Genomic DNA, 25,011 nt, shown 5'->3' on the forward strand with positions numbered 1-25,011 from the left:
TTTAGAACACCCTAAAATGCTTGGTTTCATATTTGAAAGAATATTATATATATCTTTATATATCGAAATAAACTTTTTAATTACAAAAGGATCTCTTAAATTTGACCATTTTTCTAGTTAAACCCAAAAGAACCATATGTTTTCATTATTACCAATAAAACTTTTAAATTTTATGTTTTTGTTTTATCCTATTTTTAAAAAAATATTTAAACAGAAATATAAAATATAGTGATTAGAGCCAGGGATATCTCTCATGATATTATTCGAAATATCGTTGCTATGTAAATGAATTATGAAAACAAAATGATAAATTCTCTAGAACATGATGATATTGCATGTACATCAACAAATAGAGAGACTCTTTTAATCTCTAATTAATTTTGGATGAAAAAAACATATAACCAACATTAAAGTATAAACTATACAATTAGACCCAAATTAAAGATAAAAAAAAAATCAACTCATATGTCCATCTAAACCTATATTTACAGATACAACATATATACTAGTCAAATCTCCAACATTAAAATTTATCTTCAACGGTTATTATTATAAGAGGTTGACCTCTGTAATTTTAGAGAATACGTTTTCATAATTACCATTACATTAAGAGATTTTATTGTCTATAGGCTTATGTATAATTAATAAAAAGAGTATAAGAAAAAGTGGTAAACAAATACATCACATACAAAGACAGCAAGCATACTATTACTATTATTTAATTATATATTTGTATACTGTTATTAATTCTAAGTTATCTTTCATAAAATAATTTTATTATAACTTATTTTAAGTAATTTAATATTTAAATCACTACGATGTCACCAAATGAATTATTTTAATTTCTTTGTCACTAATGCTATTTTAATTTTCTGGTCAATTATTTTTAAGCCCATTTTTACCTTTTTAACCTTCTCACTAATTTTGCCACTAAAAGTTTATTATTGGCTAATGTAACCCATTGAATATATATTCTTTTGACAAAAAATATTTTAGGTAGTATGGTTTTAAAATATGACTTTTAGAAGATTATAAATGTTAAATTCTATTTATTTAACTCTTAAAAATCAATTCATTTTCTTTAGTGAAAAATAAAGGCATCTTTGAAATCAAAATCCCAACATTATTACTTTAAGAGGGGTATTCAATAATTGATTTTAACAGAATGAAATGGAACGAGAAAAGTTTTATTATAATGATTATTTCTCTCCCAATTTGTGAATTAGAAAACTTTTGTTTTCTATTTAATATAAATTATAAATATTAAAAACTCCACAAATCCTAAACTCATTGAACTAAAAAAAGCCCCAAATCCTAACTAGATCAGCCAGGTGAAATCTACTACATGCCATGGAGCACATCATATACAAGCTTTTGTCCCAAAGGAGACATATATTGGCAGAATCTAGAGAGTACTTTCAATTCCTAATCTTTTGAAAATTTTGCCATTCTTTCGGCAAGTTTGTAATCCGTGTTGTACACCTCGAACTCAACTCGTATATGACCTTGAGGTTCCTCGGTCTCCATATCACCCCTCTATGGAGTGCCTATTGTTGTAGTCGTCCTTCTTTATGAAGAGAACAATATGTTTTCTACCCTCCTTAGTCCTTATCCACCTTGGTCTCCGGTTTTCCAACCGAGAACCCCCCCTCATTACTCCTAACCTGTTTTATTATCTTTCGCGTAAGAAGTAATGTATCTCACATGCCAGTGAAAATTGAGGTTTCGACTCATCATCTTCTCGTTTGTGGCAATGTATCTAATCGCTAGTGTTTTTGTCATGAGGAATTTGATATTATTTGTGTTTTAAAGGTCTTTTTGTGCCTCATTACCCATGAATATGTATTATCATGGAAAATATCAATGACGAAAGAACTTGGATCTTCTTCCCATTTTAATTGTGCACATACTCTAAAATTTTCATTTGATATATAATATAACATTGATATTTTCTCATTTATCTGTATTAAGTCTTGAAGTTAATCTCTTATGGATATAGAGATGCTACATCATTACGCGATTACTAGGTTTCTGTATTATTAAATAGAGGTTGTCTGTTGTCTTTTCCACTATATAGTTTAACAAATTGGTGAATTGAAGCGTCCAACATGTTCACAAAAACCATTGGAGGCCTAGTTTGCTTAGCATTTGTATAAGAGGGACTTTTTAATTGGTTAGTTATCATCACTAGACTAAATTAGACGGTTGGATCAAAGGTTGAGTAATTGACATTACGATTGTACCTATTTTTGATGCATTAGTATTATGTTGCATCACCGATATTATATTTCTAGTTGTTGGAGTTCTATCTAGTGACTACATCAAATTGATGTACACTCAATATCTATCTAGTACCACCGTGCATATGTCCCTAATGATAGAGAAGCGTTCAAAGTTGTCAGGGAAACATTTTCACTCTTATAGAAGTCTAACTAGTTTTAAGTCGTGCTAGTCTTTCTTCCTTATATTTCATATAAATAGGTCAGTGGTGCTTGTCGTTAAATATACAACATTGTCTGAAAATATATTACCTCCTACATGGACATTTCTAGTATCTCCTACACAAGTATAATCTCATATAGTTACAACACAACTATTTGAGCAAATGTTTACTATTTTGGATTCATATAGTTCTTAAAACCAACATGCATAATATTCTTTATTAATAAATAACCTTCAAATAACACAACTTTAATTTACAGTCAATTAGAAGTGTTGATGATTGATTTTTAGAGATTAGACATTCAGGTATCAAATTCAAACACCTCTCTAACTGATCCAAATGATCAAATTTAAGCTAAAATTGTAGCTACTGATCAGAAAAATAGAAGCAACATTTGTTGAATAGAAAAAAATAGAAGCAACATCTGTTTTAAAAAACACATTGCTTCAAAATAATAGGAAAGTACAAAATATTAGATTTAACTAAAGATATTTTAAATTAATTAAAAAAGATATTTGGATTATATGATAATAAATCCAATAAAAAATAATAAAATCCAGAATACAGAAAAAAATTGCAAGAGGGGAAGCAGAAGAAGAAAGAACAAAAATCAGGAGTTGGCATTTTGAAGACGAAACTCATCATCATCTTCTTCCTCAGACAACAAAAAAAGCTTTTCACTTTCTCTCCACCCTTCTCTCTCTCCTTCTGAAAGTCTCTCTCTTTGCCGTCGTTAGCCTCTTCCTACACTTGGGGCTGCGATTCTTCCAATCCTCCGATTTCAATTTCATCCTCTCAATCATAGTTTGAAATCATCGAGCTTTTACGGTGCTGTTGGTGTTTGACGCCGTAAAATTCGATCCTTTTTTATACATTTGATGTTGATTTTATCGATAGTTTTGTGAGATCGATTTTTTAGGGTTTCGAGTTTGGCGCTGACTTGAGGGTTTGATTGGATGAGAATAAGGGGTTATGGGACTTGAGTCAATTGGGTTTGTCTCCCTAATCATCGCAAATTCCTGATTTCTCAGCTCTTTGGAAGGAATTAGGATTCGTTGATTTCGAGTTTTGTGTTGTGTTGGTTGATGAGAGAGTTGGGTTTGGTCAATTGAGGGGTTTAGGTGTTGTTTTACTGTTTTGATTCTGATCATGGATGACATTGATTCAAGCGATGGTGCTGCGGCTGCACGAGCTGGTGAGATTGGCTCTATTGGGGTATCCACACCGTGGAAGCCAATTCAGCTGGTTTTTAAGCGTTATTTGCCACAAAATGGGTCTGCTAGCAAAGTTCATGTTGCCGTGAAGAAGCCGGTAAGTATTGCCCTTTTAATTTCATCTTTGGATGCATCAAAGCAAGCTTTGTTTTTGTGTGACATCTTTTGTATAGGAGATAGTGAGAACAAATCAAAGACATGGCAAGTGTGTATGCTAGTTTACTAAGACGATGTTGTTTGTGAAGCTGCTAGTTATCTCTAGACTTGTATAGATTTCGAGTTGAATAGCCTTGGTTCAGTAATGCATGATAGTCTTACAAATAGCCTAGTGTGTTTTCTCTTACATTAGTAATAAATGAGGCTTAGAAGATGTTTCCGCCTCTAAATCTACTGAATTTATACTGTATTACGAGTTATATATTAAGTTGGTAACACACTGGCAAGTGCCTTGGAATTCTTGCTAAGGTGGCTGTTTGGCTTCGTTGAAGGTTTACATAAATTATGTGTAAAATTTGTATTATATCGTATCTCAGCTTGTTTGAAAACCGATGTTATATATCAGTATCTATCTACATTAGACATATTTAAATTACCTAGTACATATAGCTTAATGCATTTACCATGCAACTTTAGTTTAAGGTTATATAGTCCAACACAAATATCACTGGTAATGCAACGTCAAGGTAGAGATATCTGTTGGTCCTTTTTCGGTGTCATCATCCAACCAAAATCAGCTCATTTCTGAATTCATTTCAAATTTTAGCCATTTCATATTGTTGGTTCTTGAGGGTCCTGGTTAAATTTTAACCAAAATCAGTTTTTTTTAACTCTAATAAACAAGTGAGCATGTTATTGCTTTAATCTTAGTTGCAACACAGGCAGTGGATGATTACGTGGTTGAAGTCTGTCATGATCTTTGGGTTTGCATTGGGAATGTTTGTGCACACTAGTTTATCTGCTAAGAAAATTGGCTGGTAGATTTTTTGGATAATTTGAATGCATACCAGAGTTCAATTGGCATTAAGATGACCAATCTGAACCTTGTTGTGTATCTGTCTGGACTCTGGCAGAGTTATAGCAAGTCTCTCCATTAGTTTTCTAGCCGCTGTTATTTGGCGCCATTCTGCTGTAATAGTTGGGCATGGTTTTGGAATTTACTGATAACTGTTGGTGTCTTCTTGCCTTGACTTTAAGCGAGGTTATCCTTATTATTTATACTCTTTGTATCTTTTTTTTTCTTGTACTGTATCACTATTATCACAAAAACCGCAGAAATGTATTTCACTCAAGGATGGTAACAGTTGAAGTGTTTGTCTCTGTTGCAGTACTTTTCAGAGCTCAGATTAACTTTGATATATTTGTATGTTTTGCAGGTGGTGGTGAGACTAACTAGGGACTTGGTTGAGACGTACAAAATATGTGACCCACAGTTCAAATATAGAGGAGAGTTGAATCCCAAGCGGTACTTGACTACTCCATCAGTTGGTGTGAACAATGATGGCTTTGATAATGTCAACTACGATCTAATTCTGGCTGTAAATGATGATTTTTGCAGTTCAGATTCACGGCAGAGGTTTGCTATTGTCTTATTTATTTTCAATTTTTATTATACCAATAATGATCCTCCTTTTGTTGTGCTGTCAGACGCATAAAATTTGAACCACTTTTCTATCCACAATAGACGTCTATTTGATTAAGCTAATAAGCTTCACTCGTTCTCTTAGATACATTGTCAAAGATCTTCTTGGCCATGGGACTTTTGGTCAGGTTGCTAAATGCTGGGTTCCTGAGACAAACAGCTTTGTTGCTGTAAAAGTAATAAAAAACCAGCTTGCATACTATCAGCAGGCATTGGTTGAAGTATCTATTTTGACAACGGTATGTAATTATTCAATATTTGAATGATCTTTTGTATTCATATTCTTGGTGGTGAAAATCGCTAGTGGGGTCTGTCTCTTACTTTTCGCTTGGGTGTGTAGCTAAACAAGAAGTATGATCCTGAGGATAAGAACCATATCGTTCGCATATACGACTACTTCTTACATCAAAGTCATTTGTGCATATGCTTTGAACTTCTAGACATGAATCTGTAAGTTCTATGACTGAAGTATTATTCTCCTTCTATCTTTCTATGTGTTTATCCTCTGATTTCCTTCATGCAAACTGTATAAAGTGTTTGTTGGTGACAATTCTATTGTCCTTCGTAATATATGGTCTCAGGTATGAGCTCATAAAGATAAATCAATTCAGAGGCCTATCATTAAGCATAGTCAAGCTCTTCTCTAAGCAGGTATTTATATTTTTATAGATCTATGTTTTCACTGTTTTGTTTCTTTCTCATTCTCTTAATCTACAGTATCAACTGTTTTCGTATGGTGTCCCATAGATCTTACTTGGTTTGGCTCTTTTGAAAGATGCTGGCATAATCCATTGTGATCTGAAGCCAGAGAATATTCTTCTGTGCGCCAGGTCTACTTTCTAGCACCAATCCTATCAAAATTTTAGTTAAAAACTTTAATTAACTTGTTTTCTTTTTAATTTTATCAGTGTGAAGCCAACTGAAATTAAGATAATTGACTTTGGATCAGCGTGCATGGAAGATAAAACTGTTTATTCATATATTCAGGTTTCTTCTTGCTTTCTGTTTATATATCTGCTAGATTATGTCATAACAAAAAAATAACTAAGCTTGCTGGTCAATCTTTCTACAGAGTCGTTACTACAGATCGCCGGAAGTCTTACTTGGTTACCAGTATCCTTTTGAGGTCCAAGATGATAACCGTTTTCTCACCTAAATTAATATGTTTTCTCTTAGTCCTTTGGCACTGAACTGTCATATGTCAATGGACATAGGCTTGTTTTAGCACTATGATCATGTGACTCTTATTGATCTATTTGGCCAACTTGCGTTAACTTTGTCGATATAGTTCCAGCAAATTGTTAGTTTCCTATCAACATCAATTTGACTGCAGACTAAATTTCGTTGCTATTTTGTTCCTATGGTAGATGCTATCTAAAATTATCTTGAAGTCGTATTTGGAGGCTTAACCACTGTATAGATACACTACAGCTATTGACATGTGGTCTTTTGGCTGCATTGTTGCCGAGCTGTTTCTTGGATTGCCACTATTTCCAGGAGGTTCAGAATTTGATATCTTGAGGCGTATGATTGAAATACTAGGGTATGATCCTTTGTTATGGAATTGTGATTTGTAGTCTATAATCTTAGGGGTCAGGGAATATTTGGGGTCTGCACCTTATGGTCCATCCTCATTCTCTTGCGTCTTTTGTTTCATATATTGGTCTCTTATATATTGGGTTTAGCCTATTGTTGGTGCTTTATGGTCATTCTTTCATTGCCCTATGTCTCCAGCAACCCCCTATTTTAGCTTCTCAACGTTTGTGCAACTATGAAGTCCTCGCTTCTATATAAGACAAGTGTCAAGATTTCTAGCAACGAGGAGCTTTTCTTATTTTCTTTCATGCCTTTTTTATTTTCTCTTATGATTCTATCAATTTTCTGTCAATTTTTTTCCAGCAAACAACCACCTGATTATGTGCTCAAGGAAGCAAAAAATACGAATAAGTTCTTTAAATGTGTTGGGAGTGTCCACAATTTAGGGAATGGTGGAACTTATGGTGGCCTCAAAAGTGCTTATATGGCTTTGACTGGAGAAGAGTTTGAAGCTGTAAGTAATTCTTGCTTTACCTTTGAGCTAAACAAAAATATAAAGAGAGGGGTGGTATGGGGAGAAGAGAGCAATACAGAAATGAGTATTAAAAACCAGGAAAACGATTATATCTGTGGATAAAGTAGATTTAGATTGTTTGATGAGGGGATTAATTTTCTTCTTACATTGTCATTAAGATTTCCCCTTATTGATTTTTTTTCTGAATAACTCGTGTTGTTCTTTACTTTTAACTTTCCAGAGAGAAAAGAAAAAGCCAGAAATTGGGAAAGAGTACTTCAACCATAAGAACCTTGAAGAAATTGTTAAAAGCTATCCGTACAAGATAAATCTACCTGAGGACGATGTAGTCAAAGGTAAAGTCAGGTTGTTCTGATGTTCTTTACTTTGCTTTGATAATCACTGGACTATCTTGCATGATGACTGTTTTTTTTTTTTCACGAACTATCACAGAAACTCAAATCCGGTTAGCTCTTATTGATTTTCTGAAAGGACTTATGGAATTTGATCCAGCAAAACGTTGGTCACCTTTTCAGGTATTGAACTTCCTTGCTTAAGTTATCTATATATTTGATTTTGAAGGCTTCTGTTTTTTGCTAGCCATAATGGATTAACATCAACTTTTCATGTTTTAAGGCAGCAAAGCACCCTTTCATTACTGGAGAACCTTTTACGTGCCCATACAACCCTCCGCCAGAAACACCTCGTGTGGTGAGTCAAATGGAATTCCGTCCCAGGTCTCAAAATTTTTGTGGTCTTATTGTCGTACCAATGGTGTTCAAATCAGTGGGTGTATTGTCCTTGATTCATTTTTGTTTCCTGATGATAAGTTTTAGTTCATAATTTTCCAAACCAAATAATCATGAGATGGATTGAAGATACTTTTCCTTCTAGCACATTTTTCTGATGCTTCAATTTTCTCTGTTGTGGATAAAAATGCTTCATTTAAAAGATCTTGCATAAATGATCTTTCTTGCAGAGTGACGTGTGAAACATTTCTCTATTCACTGAATCGGTTTTTGTTCCCTTTCCCTTTTCTTTGTAGCATGTTACCCAAAACATCAAAGTTGACCATCATCCAGGTGAAGGGCACTGGTTTGCCGCTGGTCTCTCTCCTCATGTATTGCTCTTTGTCCCTTCGAAATATTTGTAAGACCTTCAAGTTGTTTGTGCACCTATTGTGGAAACTTATTTACTTCTTTGACAGGTATCAGGGAGAACCAGAATCCCGATGCACAATAGTCCCCATTTTCAGATGATGCCTTATTCACATGCAAATAGTTATGGGAGCATTGGAAGCTATGGTAGCTACAATGATGGTACTATACAGGACAATAGCTATGGGAGCTATGGAGGGACTGGCAATATGTTTGCATACTATTCTCCTGTGAATCATCCAGGCCTATACATGCAAAACCAAGGTGGGGTCTCAATGCTTGGAACTAGTCCTGATGCCAGACGTCGGGTTATGCAGTACCCACATGGAAATGGGCCAAATGGCCTTGGTACAAGTCCATCTGCTGGAAATTTTGCACCACTACCCCTTGGCACTAGTCCGTCACAATTTACTCCAAATACAAACAATCAATTTTTAGCTGGGTCTCCTGGACACCATGGCCCGACATCTCCAGTAAGAAACAGCTGCCATGGGTCTCCTTTGGGAAAGATGGCTGCATTTAGTCAAATTAATAGAAGAATGAGCGCTGGATATTCTGGAGGTTCTCAGTCGCAAGATTCTTCCTTGTCACAAGCCCAAGGGCATGGGATGGATAACTTTTATCAAAATGAGGGGTATTCTGGACAATTCTCTGGTTCACCTTCACGCCGGCAACTGGATTCTGGTGTCAAAAATCGTAAACAGACACAAGGAGGCACTACATTAAGTACTGGGTACTCTACTCATAACAATGCCAACTCATCACTTCGGTCCAATATGTATAACCCTTCCAGTACTGCACACCATCTTGAAAATCCGGATACTGCCTTATCAGTACCTGATCCAGGAGACTGGGACCCAAATTACAGGCAAGTAAACAAGATATCTCTCTAATTTACCAGTTAATGAATGTCAAGGTTCTTTGTCTGTATGTTAGTGTGTATATGATGTGTACTTGAACAAATCTGGCTGGTTTAGCTAGAATTCGTGATATTGAGCTCATGTATTGTCTTCCATTTAAACCATATCAGACTAGGCATGTCACAGCCCGTGATTTCTGACCATGTTCTTGTTAACTGGTAGTTAAGTTTTTCACTTGATAGACAAATTTGCTTGCTGAAACAGTATCAAAATCGACCAGTAGAGCGACATTAAGAACCAGTCACGTTAGTGTCAATTTATATTGGCAACGTCTTTGGTTACCTGATGTTATTCTGTCTTTTTTTAATAGATACTTGACCACTTTTCATTCTGGCTATTTACAGTTGCATAATATAATACTATTTGTATGTCAAAATTCTATTTTCAGGTTAACATGTTTTACCCCAGTCCTTCATTTGGACGTTCTAATATGCGCAATTTTGTTACATGTACAGTGATGACTTGCTTCTAGAAGAAGATAGTGCAGATGAGAGTTCTCTTGCTAATGCATTCAGCAGAGGTATGCAACTTGGTTCAACAGATGCCTCCAGTTATTCCAGAAGGTTCAACAGTAATGCCTCGACCTCATCCTCAAATCCGACTACCCAAAGGTAACCGAGAACACGTCTTAGGGAAACTATTCTGAATCTACTTTTCTTTTGATGTTGGTTCCTACTTTGGTGATATTTAGATCTTACATCTTCCATGGATATATTAACTTATGATGAAAAACTGTCTAGTACTTGAGTATCAGAACTGTGTTAAATTTGGCCCAGGGTTCCTGACTAGAATATTGGAACGCAGAAAGGCCCATATTTGATGTTGATACCTCCTGTATATGTGATATTAGCTATGTGCATATAGTTCTCTTCATAGGACTTATATTCTATTAGAAGGTTGCCCTGTACTACAGGTAGTCCCTTGACAAGATCAATATATGTGTGAACTATTGTACAAAACTAGTTCTTGGTGGATGTGTATTTGAAGCAATTAGGAAGAGTCTAAACACCATTTTATATTTTATGATCCAGTAGATAGGCAGCTGAACGTGTGACATTCCAGACACCAATTTATATTTTATCGTTACTTTTTCTCTCTTGATGTAACTATGAATCAATATCAGGAGATATGCTCCCAATCAAGCCTTTTCACAAGTAGAGACTGGCAGCCCTCCAAGTAATGATCCTCATGCCAGATTTGGCCAACATATACCAGGATCACAATATATTCCTCATGTCTCCCAGAACTCTCCAAGTCGCTTAGGGCAGCAACCTCCTCAACGGTATAATCATGGGAGACCAAATGCTGGAAGAACTATGGATCGGAATCACATGAACGCTCAGCTTCCTCCTTCCAATACAAATTCTGGGGGTCAACAACGTTCACCCAGAAGTAGCTCATATACAAATGGTGTCCCTTGGGGTATTTTCTTTCACTCATCTTAGCTTTCTCTAGAACTTTTTTTCTTGTTTACGGCCTCTAGTTGGTCTTAGACTGGAAATGAATATATATGTTTCATCTTGTAGGTCGTAGGACTAACAATCATGTCCCGAATGTTCCATCGACGTCCCATGGAAGGGTAGACTACGGAAGTATTGCTTAATTCTGCAGTCTTTCTTCTCATTTATTTTGTTCTTTCCCTTGGTGTGCAATCTTCTTGTTAGAAGTGTGGGAACAAAGTTGTACTGAGACAAGAAACAAACTTAGTTCATGGCTTGTGGGCTTCTGATCAGAACGTGCTTATTCATTGTGCTTTTTGCACAAATAAACAAAAAAAAAAAGTATGTTATAATTGATATTGTTATCTTTCTGGCATCTATCTCTCTGAATTTCTTTTTGGTATTCTCTGATGAATGTATCTTTTGGGAAAGTTGTTCAAGTGTTTAAGCCTAGCCTTGAAAAAAGATCCTTAATTTCCGTAAATTTCAGTTTATTAGCAGACTGATATTGGTGTCGTTTCTTGTTTTATCTCTTGAATTTCTCTAACACCTTAGTGAATTATATCTGGTAGAGTTTGGAACAGAAACAGAATGTGTAGAAGCGAAAGGATGGGATGTTGGTTTTAGGACAATTGAAGGGTCCTGCAGCCGCTATGTTTCAACCAGTCAAGCCCGTAGACGCTTAGAGATCATGTGTACAGATTCTCTTTAGTTTGACAATTCAGATTTACCAAAATCAAAATTCATCAAACTAGACATTACACAAAATCAATAACTTATAACAACACATGTTTAACCTGTTTTTGAGTCTCTTCCACATTACCATCACACCAATTCTCAGCCACAAAACCACAACGGAACAGAGACAGACAGAGTGAGAGAGGAATCAGATGAATTGGATGTTGCACTTTGATGAAGCTATATCAAGAGTCATAAGTTCGGTGCGCAAGTGCTCACTATCGTTGTCTTCTTCAACACCAATTTTCACAGTTTCAAGATATTTCAATTTTCTCAAGAAATGCTCCATTTGTTTCACCTCTCTAAGACTTCCTCCATAGCCTGAAATTTCTAGCACTTTGACTCGACATGTCGATAAACAACACCTTCCTTCCACCTCAGAAGTAGGACTGTCGTCTTCATAACGTTTGTATAAGTACCTTTTCTTAGGCTTGCTAGTGCAAGCGCATGCGTTTCCACATCTATAAGTAACTTTGTGCAGAAGACCCTGAAAGCATAGCAAATGATTTTGACATGTATAAACGTGCAAAAAACATTGTGTGCACTAATTTGCCAAAAGCTTCAATATACCTTTATAGCTAAAGTTTGTAGATTTGGAGATTTCAAAAGCAGACGAGGCAATGCCTGCCAACCGTTTTCCTTGTCACTCTCAATAGATAGATGAATGAGTTTGTCGAAGACCGGCATGGTATAACAGCGGTAGTAAAACGCCTGATTTATAGTCAAAGTCAGAAACCAGATATAGATAGAAATGAGACAATGGTAACTAGCAAGAATAAGAGACCTCAAGAGAACTGGACGAGAGGTGAAGGGTCTTGACATTTCTTATCGCAGAAACCAGATTTGTAACCTCACCAAAATCAAAAGTGTTAGTTAACTCCCACAATCTAAGATCCAGTCTAGCTTCGGCAAGCGAATCAAGATAATCAACATCAGAACCATCGGAGCGAAGAGCAGAATAGTCAAGAAACTCAAGATTCGGTGTCTTGATCTCAACATCGTCTTCATAAGGATATGTGTTATGAGGAAAGTGGAAAACAATCGTGAGTCGCTTGATGGATGCACTAACCACAGACCTCGTCCAAGTTGGCTGGTCATCACCACTACCAACATCAAGTATGAATAATTCCTCGAGCACAGGGCATCCAGAGATGAGCCAGTTATACAGAGCTGGCTTAGCAACAACAGCACCGAGGGAAAGTGTCTTGAGCGCAGGGAAAAACACTCTGCCCTCAGGTGGAACATTGCCTCGAAGAAAAGTTCGATAACTAGATAATGTGAGTTTAACCAATGTATTATTGCGGAAGAAAATCCCTATATCCAGATAATGATCATATTGGGACTGCAAGTTAAGTTCCAAGCAGCCGCGTTTGAGGGCACTGCGAATCCAACGGTTAACACTAGATTTTTCATAGTGGGAATTGAGAGTGAGTCTCTTGATGGGACAATTGCTTAACAGAGCCACTGTATCTTTCATGAAATCAGAGAAGCTATCAGCATTTCTGATAGGTGTTGAGTCTTCCAAATCAAAGCTGTCTACAAAATGGAACAGATTCCTCCACCTCTTGGACAGAACAGATGTGGATACAACGAGTTTTGTCGGAAGTAAAGATAAGATTTTTTTGCCAAGAACCTCATCAGGCAAACTGCTGATGAAATCTCTAGAGCCCATAAAGACTTTATTCGCCTGCAAATCAAACAACGTTATGAACTTTCTTAAGCACACACTATATATGAAAAGAAATGAACAAAAATGTAATTTTTCCGATACAGTTGATTCTAAATAGCCTAAATTTGATTACCCATGTAGAAAAATCTATGAGCAGATGTGCTTAATGAATCTATAGCTAAAACGGAAAGGGGGCAATTAGGTTCAATTGATAACTCTACATTGATTCTGTGAGTCAAGAACGAAAAAACCTTTGAAAATGAAAGCAGACGATGGATGTGAAAGCAGGATTCGTCGTCTAACAGGAAGTTCCAAGCATCACCACTTCACCACGAACAAGAAGAAGAGAAAGAGATGCTCCTTTTTTTTTTTTTTCTTTACAAAGACAAACGTTTGGGTTTACCAATGCTTAATCCTTTCCTTAGTTATTAAAAAAAAAGAGAAAAAAATACTAGGGCCTGATTGACAAGAGTCTTTACAAAGCAAAAAAAAATCTAAAGCTTTGAAATATATCCAATCAATCAATTTGTTACCCACAAGGCCACAACCAACATACTTTCTTAATTATTATTATTTTGGCTGTAAAAAGCAGTTTTTTCTGTCTAAAACACACAATTTAATTATTTAAAGCTTTCCAAAATTTTAAATTCTACAACTACAATCACAGCTAAAACATTTACGGTCTAAAATCTAAAGCCAAAGTCCGAACCAATCAGATCCGAGATCTAGACTTTGGGGACTTGGGGTATTCCGTATTTGATTCGGTGTTGGTTCGACTCCGAATATTTTGGATAGAAACATTTAGGATTAATTCGGTTATTTTACAGTTTAATTCAGACTTGGTTTGGTTTTAGTTATTTTTAATAAATTTGGTTAAATTTTGACTAAAATAACTAAAAACTTAGGAATATTTTAAATATTTTGAGTATTTCTTATTTTGATATAAATAATTGATATTTTTAGATTATTCAAAATTTTGGGTAATTAGGTTATTTAAGATCTAAATGTAATTAATAATTTGGGTATATAATTATATTTTAAATATTTATTTGGTTCTTTGGATATTTAGGATCCATTCAAATATTTAATTAATTTTGGATTCAATTCAGTTTTTTTCTTCTATTTGGTTCTCTATTCCGGTTTGTTTGTTTACCCCTACTAAATACTTAACAAAATATAATAAAACCTCTATAAATTAATAAATATTATTAAATAATAAAATTTACATGTCCCAAATTGGACAAATATAAAAAATTGACAAAATTCGTTTAGAGAATAAGATAATCTCTATTTAAATATACATTCCCATTAAAACAATTAAAAATGTTACATTTGTTTATCATAATGTTTTGTTTAATATATCTACGTAATTCTATTTATAACTGTTAAGAAATTAAAAATTGCGTCTACTCATTACAACTCTTCCTTTAATATTTTTTTTTACTTATATCGCATATTTTCACCATCATATTTTCACCAATCTTGATTTTTCATTAACAAGGTAAACCAGACTCACTGGGTATATATTACTTGGGACCCTCTCGGCTAAACCGGGTTCAAAATTTAAAATATACAGTCAGAAAGTTTGTTACAGGGGTATATACGTCATTTTCAACATTTGAAATTTTCAAATTCGCTGTGTCTCCCTCGCAGGTATATATCACAGCTACACGATTGAGAGCAAAAACCAAATTCTCAAACAATTTTTCACTTAACAAATTAGCAACTAGTGAGATACTGAGTGAGAAGAGATAGAGAGAGAGAGAGAATGAATACGAGATCTGGTGATGCCGAAGGAGATATTAGAGGGAAGATGATAGCTCCGGTGAGAGACGGAAATGGTGGACAGAAGAGAAAATTGGTACAGAGCAACGATATTCAGAGAGACGAAGATGGTGGAGCAAAGAGAAGAATCATTCAGAGCAGCGACCAGAAGAACGGGAAGATCCTGAGAGGAATCCATGGCTGTGTATCTCCTCGGTGCTCTGCTCCGACTTACCAGTCTCGCTTCTCCTGGTATTTTCTTCTCCTCTATGAACTACATAGATCTGTTCTCAGATATTTTTGGTGTGCGAGTTTGGGCTGAGCTCGAATTTGATTTGTACGGCATGTATTGGATGGATCTAGGAAATAGAGTTCGATCAATCATCTTTGATACCTTCTGGAATCAATTTGATTTGTATGAGAATTAGATGCTTATATCGATCCCTGTTCGTGACCTGTGTGGTTGCTGAAACCTGGGATTTGAGTTTTGAAAATTCAATTTCGAATCAGATTTCTTAGATCTAATTTTCTCTGACAAATCAGGTATGAGCAAGATATATGGACATACATAACAAGGTTTTTGGATGGTAAATCATTGGTGAAGCTGGGAGCAACGAACAAATGGTTCTATAAGATTGCAATGGAGGATACTGTTTGGAGGTTTGCATGCTTGCGTGATCTTCAGGTCCCTGAGACGTTTCCAGTTTCTTCCACCTGGATTAAGATTTATGCTTCAGCTTTTGGTAAGTTTCACATGACTTATGATACATTCTGAAACAATGGTAAACTCAAAACACGATATGGAAAAATGCAGATGGGAGTCACTCTTACTTGTTCCACCAGAAGGAGAAGCATATTGGTTAGTCCATGAATTGGATTCATCATACTCTCTTAGTCTCATGTTAAATATAGATGTTGTACAGATCTTTATATGGTTTTGACACTGTGATTATAGATTGGATGCGTCTTGGTGCCTTTGTTCTTGACTCTCGAACTTCATTCCTGACTGAGAGTTTGAGTGGTCGTCTGAAAGTCCCAACAGAAGGAACTATAGAACAAATGTTACAATCCAGTGGTTCATGTCTTATCAACGACATCAAAAGCGGTATTTGGATTGCAGGTACGAAAATTTTCTTATACATCATCATCTTCAGAAACTTTGTCAGCTGCAGGAAGAAACTGTAACGTGGCTTATCTCATTTTTCAGATTTACAGCTTTTGCGTTGCCCTCTTTGTGACCTCAGTACCTGTGATGGTAAAAGACACTATCTGTTGCTGAGACTTTAGGATTCATGCTAGTCTATTAGTCTCTGCAATAACTAAATTGCAACTAAGAGTGTTTCTGTTTTACTAATGTAGGAACAATGCAAACTCTTGATGTTAGGCACATTGAACTCTTCCTTAGTGAAGGCTACAAAGATGGAAGCTGGGATTATAATCTGATTGGATCTCATAAGTTGGAGAAAGACGCAAGTGCAGCCTGTGGAGCCATATTTGACCTCAAACACCTTAAAAAATCTTCATCCTCAGGTAACTTCATTACTTACTTTTATGTTCCTTTACTCCTCTTTGAATCATACTCCTTTGTCTCTCATACATTTCCACATGAAATCTGTCTAGGTATTCTCAACCTCAAGTCTTGGACCGGAGAGGCAGATGATTCCCAACCTAAAGCAGTTATTGCACCCCATGCAGTTGCTGTTCACACAAGATTGCAACAAAACGAAGGTATATAACTTTACATCATCAACCATATCTTTATCTAGAAAAAAGGAAGAGAAAACACTTTTTTTTTGTTCTTACATATTTGAATTGCAGGAATCCTTGTGAAGTACCACACAATGAAAGCAGGAACAGACGGTGACATTGTTTCCATCAGAATCTCCCAGCAGCTTCTCTGATTCTTTCACAGTGCATTGTCTCATAGTCAGTATTTCTGGTATACAAATCCTTCTCCTCTTCAGTAAAATAAAGATAAACATAAGCTTTACTGTTCTATGACTTTTTCCATTGTCTATAAGTATGTAAATTCCAATTCCCTTAGTGCCTTACCACAATATGACTTTCTCAAAACAATTCCCTCTTCTTCTCTATTTCTTCTTCTTCTTCTACTTTCCTCTCCTAAATGCCTCAAAACCAAAACGTTGCTACAGTTCTTCATGTGGAGGAAACAACCTTGACGTTAGCTTCCCTTTCTGGCTATCTCCTGAGCAATCTTCGTCATGTGACTACCCAGGATTCAACCTCCATTGTGAGACAGCCTTAAAGCTTCCAAATTCCAGACGATTTCTCGTCCAAGACATAAAGTCGCAGCGTATTCACCTTAGAGACCCCGATAACTGCTTAGCCAGACGGCTTCTCAGCTTCGACGCTTCAATGTCTCCTTTTTCTCCTCTTCACCTTGTCAACTACACTTTCTTGAGCTGTCATAACGAAAACGTCAAATCCTCTTCTTTGGAACCCATCCATTGCCTTACTAATTCCACACCTTCAGATCTCACCGGTTCAATGCCGTCCTCTTGTCAAACCTTGAAGACACTACTTCTTCCGGTCTCTTCACCACTCGCAGGTGATCTCAACAAACAAGACCTCTGGCTGAAATGGGACTCACCGGATTGCACAGGTTGTGTTGATTTTAGTCCGTTATGTAGCTTCATAAACAATACCATCCTCAAAGTCAAATGCTTCACATACGTTGATTCTGGTAACCCTCTCGTCCTATAAGTTCTCACATATACACCCCAACTTGAAATCAAAATCTTGGCTTCATCAAGAACATATCAAAGAACAATTTTTCTTAAAAATGTTAGACTTTTTTCTATCTTTCAGGAAACCCTTGGTTAATAACGTTAAAGATATTATGCTTATGCCTATCCGTACCATTCTTCATAGTGATAACTCCTGCCGTCTGTATCATTTTTATCCCAATCCAACAACAAGCCAAGAGTGTCCCTTGGCGAAATGACACTCTCTGTCCCATTTGTTTATCAGAATACACAAGTGAAGAGACCGTTAAGTGCTTACCCGAATGTGAACATTGCTTCCACACCGAATGCATCGACCCGTGGCTCAAGTTGCATAACTCTTGTCCGGTTTGTCGGAATTCGCCTTCATCTTTGCCAAATAAAGCTGCCACGACGAACGTTGTCTAGATTTGATTCGAGCCACTATTGATTGTTTATCGTAATTTCAATGTTGCGCATTACGCAATTTCAGACGAACATTTCCCAAGCTTTACTAATAAATGGATAGATGTGAATTTGTCTCCGATATTAGCTAGTAGTCGTCTCAGTCCAACCTTTGAAGTTCGTGAAACACACGCACGCGTTTCTAAGCGAGTGAGCGTAGTACATTGTATAGCTTTAGTCTTAAACGTTATTGGACTTCAAACATTATTGGGCTTCTAACAAAATTCGCTAGACCACGACAACATTTTCATAAACTTTGGTTAGAAAATCGTACATAAAATATGGGAGTCGAATTTAACATCATCAAAATGATTCTGTTATAACGACTACTAACTTACGGGTTCAATTGCACCAATAATTTAATGACGGAGTATTTTAGAACCATAAATAACTAATGAGATATTGTTTTTCCCTGTACCAATAACTAGATTCTGACCCGTACATACGTGCGGGATTTCTTATTTTAGGAAATATATTGGAATACATTTTGAGTGAAAGATATTGTAATATATAAACTAGATTTTAACCCGCGGTATACCGCGAGACGATTTATTTTTTTAAAGTAATATATATTAAAATTTGCAAATTTTATTTTTAAAAAATATTTATATTTTAAAGTTTATAATTGTTATTAAAAAAAAAAAGAAACTACTGTGTGTAAAAAACCTTTTCTCTCTCTTCCTTCTGGGCGATTCTACAGCGATCCTCCACCGACTTCCACCGCCTCAATTTTCTGGTGATCTCTTTGTCGTCCTAGTGCGGATCTTACTCTCCGGTGTCTCTGCCGGTCCGTTCGTGTTGTTCTCTTTGACTGTTGTTGTCTTCTCTGAATCCATGGATAAAGAATTATGGCAAGCGCTTCAAAATTTAGATCTAGGATCTGAGAGAGCTCCTCTGAAGATGTCAGCTGAAGCGAGGCGCTCGCGTGATATAGATAATCGTCTCAGCCTAATTGTCAAAGGTCTAAACCCTCAACATCAGAAACCAGCAGGACTTAAAGGTGCTTTGCCTAAAGCTTGGAGATTGGATGGAAGGGTTACAAGTAGAATTAATGATGACGGTACTGTTCAATTCTTCTTTAAGGCTGAACACCATCTCATGTCTGTCCTAGAAAATGGCCCTTGGCACCATAATTTTTGGATGGTGGCTGTTGATCGATGGACCAATCGTACCTTGTCAAATTTTCTCTCTCAAATCTCCTTTTGGGTTAAAATTCTGCATATTCCTCAAGATTTTAGGATAGACCCAGTTATTAGAGAGACAGCAGGGGTTCTGGGGCATATTGATGAAACCAAAATTATAGAAGCCACTGCGGATGCTGAAGGTGAAGTCTAGGCTCATGTTACAATGAACATCTCCGATCGTTTAATCTTTGTACGATCTGTTGAATTCGAACCTGCCACAGCCCCATTCATGGTTAGGTTTGTTTTCGCTAAACTGAAGAAATTCTGCTTTAGATGTGGGTCATTGCTGCATGATGAATTAGCTTGTAACCATCAAAGCACTGTGCTCCAGTTGAACGTTGAAGCAACTAGACAAGCTATAGAACCGATGCAAGGCATTAATCAAGGGGATGACGAACCTATGCAGGAAGGTTCTAGTTCCTCAACACATGTTGTTGGCCCTATTCCTTTAGTTGTCAGAGAAACTGGTGAAGCATCTGAGACTCTTACAATTCGCACCAGAGCAACTAATTTATTGACTGCTGGTAATGATGAATCTATGCAAAAAGGAGAAGAGAATCCCATTCAAACCCAGCCAACACTTCACTCAGAAGAAATGGGACCGACACAACTGCAACCTCAAGAAGAGCTTGATGCTCTTAGAAACACAGCAGATAGTAGTCGCAAAATGAAAGGGGATAACCTTTTTGATGAAGATCAAGCTGCAACAAGTCGCCAAAGGACGCAAGATCCAATACTTACTCAAGGGGAGGTGGCAACCCCTAAACCACCATCGCCAAGATGAAGATATTACACTGGAATTGTCAGGGACTTAAGAGGAACCCTCTGACAATTCCATATTTAAAAGACATCAGGCAGTCTTCTAAACCTGATGTATTGTTCCTCATAGAAACTAAGAACGGTCAAGAATATGTACAAAGTCTATGTAATGATCTTGGATATGCCCACCATTTTGTTGTGAATCCGGAAGGGCTTAGCGGTGGTATGGCAGTTTTTTGGAATGATGAGGTTAAGCTGGATTTTCTATCATCACCTACTCTCCATTATACTGATATGTATATATCGGAATCCGGTTCACCTACTTTTCGTCTTACTTATATCTATGGTAATCCAGAATATAAAGAGCGAAATGCCTTGTGGAAGAAAATGATTTTTTGGGTAGAAGCAGGACTCTATCAAAGTAAACCACGTCTGGTTCTTGGTGACTTTAATGACATCAAAACTAATGAAGAAAAATCAGGCGGCCCTTCTCGATCTGAGGCTTCTTTCAAGACTTTTCGACAAATGCTTAATTCCTCAGGTCTTCATGACATCAAGACGATAGGAGGAAAATTTACGTGGACGGGCCATCGATCTCATTATCACATCAAATCAAAAATTGACCGAGCAGTGGCTACTTCAGATTGGCAAGATCTCTTTCCAAGAGCATATGTTCAGTTGATGTCATGGGGTGGCTCTGATCATCGGCCCCTTTTGTTGGATACAGGAAACAGAAAATGGAGAGGATATAAATTGTTCCGTTATGATAATAGATGGAGATTTGATTCTGCTGTAAAGCAAGAAATTCACAAAGTCTGAACTACACAATGTCAAGACATTCAGAGCACAAACTTTCATCTTGCGCTCAAGAAATGTCGTGTTAGTCTGTCCCGATGGAAGTCGAAGCACATTACCAACTCCCAGAAGAAAATTCAAGAGCTTAAGAGTAAGTTGCATAAGGCTTATGAGACTCTTCCAATAAACTATGCTCATATCAATGATCTCAAAAATCAGTTGGTTAAGGAATATCGGCTGGAAGAGGAATATTGGGGAACTAAGAGTAGAGTTCAATGGCTTCAAGCTGGAGATAAAAATACACGGTACTTCCATGCGAAAACAAAACAGAGGAGGAATTTTAATCGTCTCACTTCCCTTGTAGATGAGCAGGGTAACGTTTGTACTAAAGAGGATGAAATTCACAACCTGGTGGAGACTTACTTCAGCACCCTTTTCACTTCGCATGGCAGCAACAACATGGAAGAGGTATTGACGTCTATTCAGCCTAGAGTTACAGAGGAAATGAACAACCATTTGACCAAGCCGGTTACAGAAGAGGAGCTCTCTCAGGCCCTATGCAGTATGAATAGAAATAAATCACCTGGTCCAGATGGTCTTGGAGCTGGATTCTATAAAGATCATTGGGCGGTCTTAAGCAAAGGTGTGTTTCAGTTTGTCCAAAACTTTTTTAATACGGGTACCTTAGACCCAAAACTCAATCACACTCATATTTGTTTAATCCCAAAGGTCGAGAATCCATTAGAAGTCAAAGATTACAGACCTATTAGCTTGTGTAATGTTGCCTATAAGCTTATCTCTAAAATCTTGGCTGATAGACTCAAACCTTGGCTCCAATTTATCATCTCAGAAAACCAAACTGCCTTCATTCCGGGTCGCACGATCACTGATAATGTTCTTATAGCGCATGAGCTGATACATTCCTTACAGACTCGGAATCTTAAACAGCCATATATGGCTTTCAAATTAGATATTAGTAAGGCCTTTGATAAAGTTGAATGGTCTTTTCTTGAAGCAGTTATGAAGAAGCTTGGTTTTGCTGAAAGATGGTGTGCGTGGATTATGGAATGTATCACCACTGTCACTTACTCAGTCCTTGTCAATGGTTCTCCAATTGGCAGCATCCTCCCACAGAGAGGTATTAGACAAGATGATCCCATCTCTTCGTACTTGTATTTATTATGTTCTGAAGGACTCTCAGCCTTAATCCGTCATAATATTCATCAAAGTAAACTGCATGGATTTAAGGCAAGCAGAAACGGCCCTCCTATATCTCACTTGCTATTCGCTGATGATTCCCTCCTGTTCTGTAAGGCCACAGTGGAAGAATGTTCTGCCCTCCTGCAAGTTCTTAACCAATACCATGCAGCATCAGGTCAGCAAGTTAATTTCCAAAAGTCTGCCGTTACTTTTGGCAAGGGCCTCAACTGTCAACAAAAACATGATCTTACTAATATTATGGGAGTCACTAAAATTAGTGGTTTTGGACGATACCTTGGTTTACCTGAATTTGTTGGCAGGAGTAAATATAATGCTTTTTTTTACCTTCACCAGAGAGTTTCACAGAAGCTCCAAAGTTGGTATTCTCATTTTCTCTCTCCTGCAGGGAAAGAAGTCCTCATCAAAGCTGTTGCCACTGCTCTCCCATCTTACTTTATGTCATGTTTCATGTTGCCTATCAAACTTATCAAGGAAATCACCTCAGTCATTCGCAAGTTTTGGTGGGCCAGCACACAACATCATAATAAAATTTCCTGGGTAGCTTGGAGCAAAATCAATGACACAAAGAAGATGGGTGGACTTGGCGTCAGAGACTTAAAGGACTTTAACCTTGCTATGATTGCCAAACAAAGCTGGAGGCTTCTCCAACAACCTCACTCACTACTAGCAAGGCTTTACAAAGCTAAATATTATCCCCACTCAAGTTTGTTGGAAGCTGGTGTCAAGTGGCAATCTAGCCATGCTTGGAGAAGCATAATGCAAGGTAATACACTTCTAGCTGATGGACTAAAATGGGTAGTTGGTAATGGGCAGAGAATAAATATATGGCAAGATAAATGGCTTCCATCGAACCCACCGCGTGCCCCTAAATGCCAGGAAAATGTTCGTACCTCACTAAAACTGGTTAAGGATCTTTTAATACCATGTACCACTCGGTGGAATGAGGAGTTGATAGATAAGGTAATAGCTTTGGAAGACAGAAATCTAATAAAGGTTATTAGACCATCTTTAGTGGAGGTCAGTGATAGTATATCTTGGATTTATTCAAAAGATGGTAGCTACTCTGTCAAATCTGGCTATTATGCAGTTCGTAGAAGAGGAATTGAGCAAGACGCTACTGTGAACAGCCAACACACTCATTTTCCTTTTAAGTACATTTGGAATGTGGACGTCCCTCCAAAAGTTAAGCATTTTTGGTGGCACTCCTTGCATAATGGCTTGCCTGTTGCAGATAATTTGAAGAAACGGGGCCTACGGGTAGATGCCATCTATCAGCTGTGTGGCGAAGAAGATGAAACAGTAAATCACCTTTTGTTTCAATGCAAGCTCACAAAGGAAATCTGGGACCTCACTCCTATTTCAACTCCTTCAGGTGAATTTCTTAATGCCCACAATCTAGCTGATAATTTGCAGGACCTAATCATGATTAATAGAAACCATGCCAATGAGCTGAAACTTTTATTCCTCCTTGGGTGACGAATTTGGAAGATGAGGAATGCTCTCATTTTTTAGAACAAAAGAATGGTTGTTCCTGATGTCATTAGTCAAGCGCTTGTTGATTTATCTGTGTGGAATGAGGCATGCAAATTAAATCAGAATAAGCCATGTAGTCAATCGCATAATGTGAAGCTGCCAACGAAGGAAATATGTACTATGGAAGAGGCAATTCACAGCTCTGACGCCTATTGTTGTTTTGTAGATGGCTCCTGGCTTTCACCTACGCAACAAGCCGGCATTGGTTGGGAACTCTATAACAAGGACGCTGCCCTCCTTCTTCGAGGCTTCTGCTGCTATCTCCCCTATGGTCTCTTCTCTTGAGACTGAAGCAGAAGCAGTTAGAATGGCGGTGCTCCAAGTCAGAAACCTGGGATATTCACATGTTACTTTTGCAGGTGACAACATGGATCTTTACAAAGCATTAGAGATGAACGAAGCTGCACATCCCTTACAAAGATGGGAACATACTACAGTCTCTTCGTATATCAGAGACATCCTGCAGATAAATAACGCTCGACATGATTTTAGCTTTATAAAGATCTTAGAAACGCGAACCATGTAGCAGATTCTCTAGCGAGAAGTGCAAGAACGAACCAATCTGGTTATGTAATATCTTGGAACAATGTACCTTGACTTTATTAATGAAAAGGTTAAGTTGACGACCAAAAAAAAAAAAAAAAATGTTATTAAGTAACGGTATACCACGAATCCATGAGACAATTGTTAAAAAACTAAAGTTGTAATCCCTATTAAAACAACATATTAATAATATTTTAAAATTTTATAAATATTGATTCAAATACATCTACCATGTAACCCAATTCCAAAATAAAACCTGTTCTATAATTTATTTACCCGTCCTGTGATTTTTTTTTAAAATTAGTAATTTTTAAAATTTAAGAATTCTTTTTTATATATAAAATTTTTGCAAATTGTATCATTCTCTAATACATTTATATTTTATAATTTAATTTTATATATAGTAACATTATACATACCACATAACATTTTTTGTTTTATATAATCTTTTCTAAATTAGGATGATTTGATATGTTTAATATTAGTGGTCTTAAAAAATAATAAATTAAAGATTTAACCCGTATTGAAACGGTGGATTAATTATATTTTATTTTTTATTAATGTTGATTCAAAAACCCGTCACTCCAAATCTGTCTTGCCAAAAAGCCATTTATTTTATTAATATTAATTTTACTAATGATATGACTCTGAATTATAATTTAAATATTTTAGCTGATAACATAGGAGTACACCATATTTATTTAATAGGGGAATGTACCATATGACCCAAATGCACTTTTACCCAAATCCACCAA

General features: G+C 36.6%; 4 protein-coding genes, 1 long non-coding RNA gene and 1 pseudogene across 14 annotated transcripts; 4 read left to right on the forward strand and 2 right to left on the reverse strand.

Annotated features, from left to right (window-relative positions):
* The first annotated feature begins 3,001 nt into the window (after positions 1 to 3,001).
* YAK1 (YAK1-like protein 1) lies at positions 3,002 to 11,393 on the forward strand. Of its 3 annotated transcripts, none has more exons than NM_122989.4 (18): positions 3,002 to 3,754; positions 5,031 to 5,230; positions 5,382 to 5,535; positions 5,637 to 5,746; positions 5,878 to 5,947; positions 6,044 to 6,126; positions 6,205 to 6,283; positions 6,369 to 6,409; positions 6,717 to 6,839; positions 7,196 to 7,346; positions 7,588 to 7,702; positions 7,800 to 7,882; positions 7,983 to 8,057; positions 8,392 to 8,466; positions 8,554 to 9,371; positions 9,879 to 10,034; positions 10,547 to 10,845; positions 10,950 to 11,393. In NM_122989.4, the coding sequence occupies exons 1-18, from the start codon at positions 3,593 to 3,595 to the stop codon at positions 11,024 to 11,026; spliced, it is 2,871 nt and encodes a 956-aa protein (NP_198447.2). In that variant the 5' UTR covers positions 3,002 to 3,592; the 3' UTR covers positions 11,027 to 11,393. The 3 variants fall into 3 exon arrangements, with proteins under 3 accessions (NP_198447.2, NP_001031970.1, NP_001332507.1); NM_001344125.1 differs by lacking the exon at positions 3,002 to 3,754 and adding an exon at positions 4,649 to 4,855 and having other exon boundaries at positions 10,950 to 11,366; NM_001036893.2 differs by lacking the exons at positions 10,547 to 10,845; positions 10,950 to 11,393 and having other exon boundaries at positions 3,026 to 3,754; positions 8,554 to 9,896.
* A 42-nt stretch (positions 11,394 to 11,435) lies between these two features.
* AT5G35995 (F-box/RNI-like superfamily protein) lies at positions 11,436 to 13,689 on the reverse strand. Of its 2 annotated transcripts, NM_148048.3 has the most exons (4): positions 13,521 to 13,689; positions 12,385 to 13,287; positions 12,171 to 12,311; positions 11,436 to 12,087 (listed from the first exon to the last, which is right to left on the reverse strand). In NM_148048.3, exons 2-4 carry the CDS (start codon positions 13,270 to 13,272, stop codon positions 11,749 to 11,751), a joined length of 1,368 nt encoding a protein of 455 aa, NP_680353.2. In that variant the 5' UTR covers positions 13,273 to 13,287; positions 13,521 to 13,689; the 3' UTR covers positions 11,436 to 11,748. The 2 variants fall into 2 exon arrangements, with proteins under 2 accessions (NP_680353.2, NP_001031971.1); NM_001036894.3 differs by having other exon boundaries at positions 12,385 to 13,689.
* Positions 13,690 to 14,981: 1,292 nt separating this feature from the next.
* Positions 14,982 to 16,934, forward strand: AT5G36000 (F-box protein RMF; the record flags this gene model as incomplete). Its single annotated transcript, NM_122991.2, has 8 exons — positions 14,982 to 15,285; positions 15,577 to 15,776; positions 15,848 to 15,892; positions 15,989 to 16,153; positions 16,241 to 16,288; positions 16,393 to 16,563; positions 16,654 to 16,761; positions 16,852 to 16,934. Exons 1-8 carry the CDS (start codon positions 15,038 to 15,040, stop codon positions 16,932 to 16,934), a joined length of 1,068 nt encoding a protein of 355 aa, NP_198449.1. The 5' UTR covers positions 14,982 to 15,037.
* Positions 16,520 to 18,345, reverse strand: AT5G36002. Of its 5 annotated transcripts, NR_143302.1 has the most exons (4): positions 17,914 to 18,279; positions 17,086 to 17,797; positions 16,837 to 16,991; positions 16,520 to 16,731 (listed from the first exon to the last, which is right to left on the reverse strand). It is a non-coding gene; the product is annotated as an other RNA (long non-coding RNA). The 5 variants fall into 5 exon arrangements; NR_143303.1 differs by having other exon boundaries at positions 16,525 to 16,731; positions 16,837 to 17,797; positions 17,914 to 18,296; NR_143304.1 differs by having other exon boundaries at positions 16,529 to 16,731; positions 17,086 to 18,180.
* On the forward strand, positions 16,683 to 18,478 carry AT5G36001 (RING/U-box superfamily protein). 2 transcript variants are annotated; one of them, NM_001036895.2, is made up of 3 exons: positions 16,683 to 16,761; positions 16,852 to 17,737; positions 17,863 to 18,478. In NM_001036895.2, exons 2-3 carry the CDS (start codon positions 17,092 to 17,094, stop codon positions 18,183 to 18,185), a joined length of 969 nt encoding a protein of 322 aa, NP_001031972.2. In that variant the 5' UTR covers positions 16,683 to 16,761; positions 16,852 to 17,091; the 3' UTR covers positions 18,186 to 18,478. The 2 variants fall into 2 exon arrangements, with proteins under 2 accessions (NP_001031972.2, NP_001190426.1); NM_001203497.1 differs by having other exon boundaries at positions 16,852 to 18,210.
* A 577-nt stretch (positions 18,479 to 19,055) lies between these two features.
* AT5G36005 lies at positions 19,056 to 24,236 on the forward strand (annotated as a pseudogene; the record flags this gene model as incomplete). Its single annotated transcript has 1 exon — positions 19,056 to 24,236.
* Between the last annotated feature and the right edge of the window lie 775 nt (positions 24,237 to 25,011).

Source organism: Arabidopsis thaliana, chromosome 5 (genome assembly GCF_000001735.4).
Source record: "Arabidopsis thaliana chromosome 5, partial sequence".
Lineage (NCBI taxonomy): Eukaryota > Viridiplantae > Streptophyta > Magnoliopsida > Brassicales > Brassicaceae > Arabidopsis > Arabidopsis thaliana.